Source organism: Camelina sativa, chromosome 9 (assembly GCF_000633955.1).
Source record: "Camelina sativa cultivar DH55 chromosome 9, Cs, whole genome shotgun sequence".
In the NCBI taxonomy this organism is placed as follows: domain Eukaryota; kingdom Viridiplantae; phylum Streptophyta; class Magnoliopsida; order Brassicales; family Brassicaceae; genus Camelina; species Camelina sativa.
In genome coordinates, this window is record NC_025693.1 from 8,849,559 (window position 1) to 8,857,982 (window position 8,424).

Here is an 8,424-nt window from a genome sequence, read left to right on the forward strand (position 1 = left end):
GTTGGGGCAGCTAGCGGTGGGCTAGTGGGGTCCGCGGGACGGGTTGTCATATAAAAATCGATTTTTATTGTAACAACCCGTCCCGTGGACCCCACTAGCCCCCCGCTAGCTGCCCCAACGGACCGTCCGTGGACCCTGCTAGCCCCCCGCTAGCCGTCCCAACAGACCCCAAGCTGGCCCTGCAGGGCATCGATCCTAACCCATCACCGTGGAATGGAACTATTCATCCAAATCCACAGTAGGTTATTGGTGCGCCAGGCGTTCCTCGAACCCTGGTCCTCACCCTTTAACAACCTTCCCACAGGACAAGTTGCCACCAATTGATTATATCAGCCAAATCTGGAAAGTTGTGATGCACCTTGAGTCTTGATAACTTGGGGCCGAAGTTGTGGTTTCTTGGGACGTCTAGATACATTCTACGAAGCTTCTGGATGGTCTTGAGAATCTCACAAAGGCGCAACATTGAATAAGGAAAAAGCCGTTGTGTCATAAAGACAAACAGATCCAAATAAGGAAAGTTACACTTTAACTTGATCCGCCTAATCAAGTGAGGTGGGGTGCATCCTAAGATGTGTGGTGAAGTCTCCAAGTGATATTGAAGCTCTCCAGGACGCCAAGGGATGCTTTGGTTTGAGCCATTTATGGAAAGATACATTTTGAGTGATAATTGATTTGTAGAAAGGTTCCCTGAACAATGTCTTGAACTAGCACGAAACAAGGGTGGCTTTCTAGGAAGATATGTGGAAGGATGTTGTCTCATTAAAAACATTTCTAGGTAAACCCATTGGGAAAAACCCTAGATAAGGGAAACAGAGTGCAACGGTCCTACTCCAACGATGTGATCTTCTGGCTCGTTGAATGTCCGCATCACTTCTAGTTCCAGCGGTCAGCTCCAAATTATGTTTGTTACTGATTCTTCCACATTTTGGAAGGATATGATAATTCTCCTTGACTGGTACAAGCTGGTTCTTTCCAAAAAGTACTTCAGGCAGTCTATCAGGACGTTCGTCAGGCTGTTCATCAAGCAGTCAGTCAAGTAGTACTTCAGCCACTGCTTCAGCCGGTGATTCAGCTCCCATCCTTACATCAAGATTGCTCTTGGAAAATGTCTTTTTGGCAACAAAACTTGTGAAAGATTATATATATCACAATGATTTCATAGCTCCTAGGAGTGCCATCAAGTTTGGCATATCGAAAGCTTCTGATACATGTTAATGGTCCTTTATCATCTCCATATTCAAGGCATTGGGATTTCCAGACTTAGGTGATATATTGCATATCCACTGCATTCTTCTCATTGGTAATTAATGGTGAGTTAAAAGGGGTTTTTGCAAGTAACAGAGGGATTCGACAAAGACTGCTCCATGTTCCCTTACTTGTTTGTTGTGGTACAAAATGTTTTATCTCGATTACTAAACCGTCCAGTTTAAATACTTTGCTGATGACATTTTAGTTTTCTCAGATAGTTTCTCTTCATCACTACGAGAAACAATTTATATTTTTGAAGAGCTATCTCTGATATCTTGCCTACACATCAATGCAAATAAATTAGAGTTGTATGTGGGAGGTCGAGATAACCAGCAGGAACTCATGGAAGCTGTGATTGCTCATGGCACTCCATTAGATAGTCACCAATATATCCCCAATTTGGGGCTACCATTTACTACAAAATCAATGGCGTCGCAAGATTACCCACCCCGCCCAAATTCATTTATAAGATATATATGTTCTCGTTATTTGCTCTCATGAACAAGTAAGTATTCATCTTATGGGGAGCGCTTGCACTTTATCTCCTGTGTCATACTGTTAGTGTAAAATATCCCACATCGAAAAGATGTGAAAGGGTTTAAGTAATATATAAAAGGTTAGAGCCTCCCCACTCATTGCCAATTGGTTTTGAGTTGGAAGCCCACAGTAAAGCCCAAATTTAATATGGTATCAGAGCAGGTTGATTGTTGGGCCATCCCGTGCATGTTGTTCCCACATATGCCCATGTTTCAGATGGTCATGCCTGAGCGTGAAGGGGGTGTTAGTGTAAAATATCCCACATCGGAAAGATGTGAGGGGATTTAAGTAATATATAAAAGTTTAGGGTCTCTCCACTCATTACCAATTGGTTTTAAGTTGGAAGCCCACAGTAAAGCCCAAATTTAATTTGGTATCAGAGCCTATACACGCTGGCCCGTTAACTATTTTGGCCCGGACAGAGGCCAGATCACCCCATTAATTGATGGCCCAAAGGAAGACCCAATTCCATCGAGATAGCTAAAAAAAAGAGAGCATTATCTCGAGTTGGAAGCCCACAGTAAAGACCGAATTATCCCACATCAGAAGAATTAATATTCTTTGGGCAATATATATAGTGTGAGGCAAACCTCCTCCCTTGAGCTAGCCTTTGGAAGTGAGTTAGGCAGCGATCTAATATGGTATCAGAGCCCGCTTCGCACATGCTCAACCCAATGCACAATCGGCCCAACCCAATAATTGGCCTGCCGATTCATGCCCGAATATACCGATATTAATGCCTAAAAGAACCATCATCTCGAGGGGGCGTATTAGGGATGCAATATCCCATATTGAAAGTTGAGTAGGATCTTAAGTGGTATATATAAGATATGGGCCTCTGTACTCATTTCCAATTGGTTTTTAGTTGGAATCCCATAGTAAAGCCCAAATTTAATACATACCAAGCATTTCAAAATTCTTTTATTCATTGTTTTGATTACCTACTAGATGTTTTGACAATATTGAAATTCGAGAGGTTATGTTGGACTTTTCCATGGCCGGACAACCCAAATACTCTAGTAGGAGATAAGGTAGTTTGGAATGGCATATGTAAACCAAAAGGAGAGGGGGGCCTTGGATTGAGACGGCTTTGTGATGTATCACGACTGTGCTGATCAACTAGTTTGGAGGGATTTTTCACGACACTCTTCTTAAACTTTTCTTTGTAATTATTTTTTTGTATATTGTAAAAAAAAAGTAAATTTCTTTTTTTGGTAATAGAATTTTTTTTGTAACATTTTTTTTTTTTGAATATTCACTTTTCTAAATAATTGGTAGTTCATTTTTTACAACCCCAACCATTTTAAAATATTATTTTTGTTACCTGCAATAATTATCCATATTAGAAGATATGTAATTAACCATATTCAACCAAATTTTAAGTTAGTTCAATCGGCAATTAAATCTTAAAATGATCTTAAATGATGTAAATACTATTTGTTTAAAAATTCTATTTATTTATCATATTTTAGCAAAGCATGGTTGTACATCTAGTATTTTTTACTTTGAACAATTTATTCCTTCTACGTGGCTAACAAGCTATTTGTATAATGACTTTCACAATTCATTAATATAAATCATTTTAGCTGAAGAAATATATATATATATATATATATATATATATATATATATTGTTAGATTATTAAGAGTTTAATTACGTTTAAAAATATTTAGTGGTTGTATTTATTTTTATAATATGTTTAAAGACAGTTCAAAAATCAGAGTGGACTATTGTGTTTGGTTTTATAATAATACAATTCAGAAATGAAATTTGACTATTTTCCTGCCATTTAGAGCATCTCCGTCAACACAATGTATTCAAACAAACAGTTCAATTTCACATTCCCAAACAGCTATCATCTGTCATCATAAAAATCTAATTTTGTTAACATTAATTCCAATTCGTAGAACCCTAACTTTTTTTCACATCCATAAAACTCTAATGTATGTCGATCTAGAACTGAAATTTTAAAAAAAAAATTACCAAAATTTTTCAATTGTTTCACCTCTCAGTTCTACGCTTGTTCTTCTCTGAAGCTTTTGTCATCGATCAATGGAGAGAGACGAGAGAGAATAACAAAACAAATAAATTAATTTAAAAAAAGTTTCTCCAAACCAATCAAAAATTGGCACACATAGGTTTCTAAATGAATCTAAAACATCTAAATTTAACTTATATTATATTTATTTTGTTTTATTATTAGCAAACTCCATCAAAGATATCATGTTAGGTGTACCATCAATATGATGTCTATATCTAATGTAGTGTAAAATGTTTTTTTTTAACGATTATTGAATAATTATGCATGTTAGGTGTACCATTATTTTAGGAAAATCCAAGATATCATATTCAATTCCCGATCTAGTCCAAGATTCCAAGTCAACTTGACGTCTTTAATTAATCATTCATATATGTACAATTATTTTTGGCAAATTTAATATTATCATATCTGACTCAATTTTAAGGAGATAAAGTAATCCATGCAATGAAACGGTAAATCTTACGCTAACAAAACATTATAAATACTATTTCTAATAAAATAATAGATCTCTAAAAAACCTCCACTTGCTATGGTGCACGTTGTTAATTCTCAAAATGTCATTTGAATACCTAATATTTAGTAAATATCATGATTAAATGGTTAATTTATGTTCACTATGTCATTTGAGGCTTGATGTTTAACCAAGAGACGATGTATGTTTATGGCCCATAAATACACTTCTAAAATTAGGGGTGATGATCGATTAGTTTAGATGGCGATTCTAGGGTTTGTCAGATTCTTATATAAGTTTGGAACTATACTTTCATTTTTAAGTTCTTTCTTAATGCATGTAGTTAGCTTCATGATCTAACTCTGATCACAAGTAATGTATGTTTCGCTACCCGCTTGCATATGTACTTGAACCTAGCTTAAGGGTGGGTCGTGTCATAAGAAGCATGTACCACTTACTTATAGAATCCTATGGACAAACTATTTCATAGTTGTATGCGTAAGGTGAGTGTTCTTTTGTGTTTTGTACGTAGTCCGAAACTTAGTACTAGTAAAAAAATTAACTGTAGGATCTCCTGAATAGATAGATCAGCAAACCTCTGTGATCTCCTTGAAATAGAACCTTTGTGAGTCCAAGTAATCAATCCTCTGTGATCCCCCTTTTCAACTTATTGTTGGTGAACAAAAAAACAAAAAAAAGTTTGAATTTATAGAGCAACTTTATTTACATAACCTTAGCATTTAAATGTTGCCTGAAATGCAAAACTATTTATATATTTGAAGGATTTTAACAGAATATATGTGTTGAATAAACTGTTTATAATAATGACACCCATTATACATTCCATGTATTCATCATTAATTTGCTACATTCACAAAGTTAAAAGTTAAAACCAATAAATTAATTTATATTTGCTGAAAACTGAGAAGATTCAATTTTCATATGATGTACTAGTAATCTGAATTTAGCTTGCAATGGGGATACTAAATTTTATTTACACGCTCTTACTTCCTCCAAGTTCTTGAAAAGGCAAAGGTACAGACTTGAAGGCTCTGTATTTCCCCACATTGTTCAGATGTTCATTCTCCAACCTGATTGCAAAAACAAAGATCACAAAAACATTATCTTCTGTTTCTTTTTTTATTCTTGGATCAAAGATATCTGAAATCAGGCTTTAATGCTAAAACCGAACCTAAAGAAGTTCCAAATACCGCGACGAACAATCTCTAAACATGCAACAACAGCAACCAAAGCTCTTTTATGCAAAAATGGTGCTTCTTTAATCCCAAGAACCGTCTGCATCCATGCCAGCCTCAGCACTACATTCACCGCCTTCATTTCAAATCCCAATCAAGCTGTTAGAAATCCCGCGAAAACGCTATAATTCAAACCTCAAAATAAGCATTTTATTTCTATTTGTTTTTTGGTTTACCATGACAATGAAGTATATGCTTTTGTAAGGAACTAAGAGTTTGTCACGAAGCCACGGGTTCTTGGAGTTGCGGTTCATGAGACCCCAATCCTTGAAAATGTCCCAATAAGTATTGAACAATGTGGCAATGGTCGACGTTGTTACAGCCACCGTTAGCCAGTATGTCCCTCTCTTCATCTCAAAAATTGTCCTAGCTGCGACTGCTAATATAGTCGACAGATACTTCAGCGCGTTAAGGCCGTGCGTTTTATCTTTCTCCTCCACCAACCTCCTTATAGACTACAAGAGAAAAACAAACAAAGTTTTACACATTTTGAAAGGGTCAAGCTTTGCAGGTAATTAACATTTCGAAGCAGCAGGATTCGCGGGTATAATGTTAAAATACGGATTTATAACGTTTTGGAACAGCAAGAGATGTGGGTTCGATGCTACATAAATTTAATTTTTTGAAATAGTATGTGAATCACAGAGTTGATGTAACGTAAAGATTCTTAACGTTTTGAAACAAAAAAGAGTTGCGGGTTTATAATTTAAAGTATGGATTTTTCTTCTAATCAGTACCTGAGCGAAGCGGAACCAGTAAGGAATGATGGCAACGACAAGGTAGAGTTCTTTGTAAATATCACTGTCATAGCATGTGTGTGTTCGTTTCTTGAAATCTCCACCCCATCCATAGTAGCAAACATAAAACAATAAGCTTCTGAATGTTTGGACCTGTGAAGAAACCAAAACCAAATTAATGTTCTTCTATAAAGGAAGCAAACAGATAGATCAACCAGATGCTAAACCAAGCAAACTCGTTACCTGACTTGTCAATTGATCTGCGAGGAAGAAGTCCGGGAGAATAACCTGGCAAAGGAAAAACATACTCACAAACTATATGTAACGTCTTTTACAAGTTTTTATTACTTGGACTGAACGTTACCTTGTAGAGAGGACTTAAAAGACAACGAAAGACGCTTCCAACGAAGAAATATCGGCTCGAGCGATAGATTATATTGAATGGACAGAACAGCGCAACCATCAAGCACTGCGATCATAAGTAAAAAAAAAAAAAAACGTTTCAGAGCTATCTACTGTTAAAGATTGGTATCAATGATCTTGTTTTTCATAACTTACAACGAGAAGAGCTAAAGGAACTAGCTCGGTAATGACACTAAAACTTTTGGTTCTCGGATCCATTTCCATGTCAAGATTCGAGATGACTCCTCCGAATGTTAAAACTGCTAGACCAGAACCTACAAGTAGGACTTCTCTATAACCAAGATCATTCCCTTGCTCGAACCCGAAGATAAACGGGTAATTTACTCTGTATCGGCTCCAGAAATATATGTCTGCTGCAAACATAAACAAATGAACCGCAACAAACCCAAACAAGCTGCAGAAAAAAAAAATGTTACTTTAGCTCTATCTTTCATTGGACGTAAATGTAACTTTGTAACGGACCTGTAAAGAGGGAAGATGTTCTCCATGTACTGATGTCGTCCCTCGCTTTTTGTTAAGCCTCTAATATGTACAAGAACCGTTATTGCAATGGCGAGAGCCACAGCGCAACCCGAAAAGAAGCCTGTAGATAAAGATGAGGTTTTATTCTATGAGAGATACTAAAACTTACTATTCATTATAAAGCTAAAAAGATGAATAGAGTACCGAGGAAGTATGTGGTTCTGTGTTTCTCCCTCTTAGTTTTAGGCCTTAAACATTTCATTCCCTCTCTGTGATTTCCATTGGCGAAATGCTTAATAAACGTCGCTTCTACTCTCGACATGAGCCTCGAGACCTGAAAATGTAAACGATATTATATATAAGTCTGGTTTACAACATTAAAGGAAAAGAAGAGGTATGTATTATAACCTCATCGCAGCTACCCAAATACGAGTGATCCACTGTATTTAGATAAGGCTTTGATGCATTCCTTGAAGTAGTCTGCATAAACAATACACATATATCCCAAGTAAGAAGATATACATTAAAAAAAAAAAACAAGATTCTTAGTTAAAACTTTAAAAGATTACAAACCTTGTCATACTTCTTCAGTATCTTTGCAAACGCCAATTGATTCAAGAAGCTGCAAAGAAAGAAAAGATAAGAAAACAGAGTTTTCAAGAAACGTAAGGATCTTTAGATATTTTGTTTCTTACCAATAACTTTTTAAAAACCTAAGTTTCTGATAGAACTCAACAAAAGCACGGCTCATAAGCTCCTCTGCTCTCTTAAGCTCAGGTTTGCTAAAGGTTTGCTCACTAGGGAGGCCAAGGATCATCAATTTAAGAGTTGACAATGGAGTCTCAGGCTCGATCTTGAGCTTTATATGATCCAACATCTCTACTGGAGCAGGTTTAAACACTTTCTTATCCTCTGTCTCTTCCATTTCTTTTATCACATCCATTGGTGAAGTTGCTAAAATATCAAAAAACATTCACATTAACTATATCAGACAGCACCTTAAACGTTAGTTATTAACCATTCTTAAAACAAACCTGGAGTCCTCATTGTTGCATGAGGAGAAGAAGGAGCACTAGAGACGCTATTAATGTCAGGAGGGAGATGAACATTAGGATTCTCAACCTTAATCCTAAGAGCTATCAAAACATTTAACTGCCTACTAAGCTCATCAGCTTCCTCCATAACATTCTCAACTTTTTGCTTATAAAACCTCAAGACCTTGTTGAATTCACCGTCGAGCCGCCTGAAAAACTGAACCTCAATCTCTC

The 8,424-nt window shown here is 36.4% G+C and overlaps 1 protein-coding gene across 1 annotated transcript in view; it reads right to left on the reverse strand.

Annotated features, from left to right (window-relative positions):
• LOC104710756 (phosphate transporter PHO1 homolog 9) overlaps window positions 5,241-8,424 on the reverse strand; it is a 4,638-nt gene continuing 1,454 nt past the window's right edge. The window contains exons 2-14 of the mRNA XM_010427406.2: window positions 8,191-8,413; window positions 7,852-8,110; window positions 7,730-7,778; window positions 7,565-7,636; window positions 7,361-7,490; window positions 7,157-7,277; window positions 6,830-7,088; window positions 6,636-6,740; window positions 6,515-6,559; window positions 6,272-6,424; window positions 5,711-5,989; window positions 5,471-5,610; window positions 5,241-5,369 (exon numbers count right to left, since the gene is read on the reverse strand). Of these exons, the coding sequence (XP_010425708.1) occupies window positions 5,273-5,369; window positions 5,471-5,610; window positions 5,711-5,989; window positions 6,272-6,424; window positions 6,515-6,559; window positions 6,636-6,740; window positions 6,830-7,088; window positions 7,157-7,277; window positions 7,361-7,490; window positions 7,565-7,636; window positions 7,730-7,778; window positions 7,852-8,110; window positions 8,191-8,413 (1,932 nt within the window). The 3' untranslated portion in view covers window positions 5,241-5,272. The remainder of the gene's footprint in view (window positions 5,370-5,470; window positions 5,611-5,710; window positions 5,990-6,271; window positions 6,425-6,514; window positions 6,560-6,635; window positions 6,741-6,829; window positions 7,089-7,156; window positions 7,278-7,360; window positions 7,491-7,564; window positions 7,637-7,729; window positions 7,779-7,851; window positions 8,111-8,190; window positions 8,414-8,424) is intronic.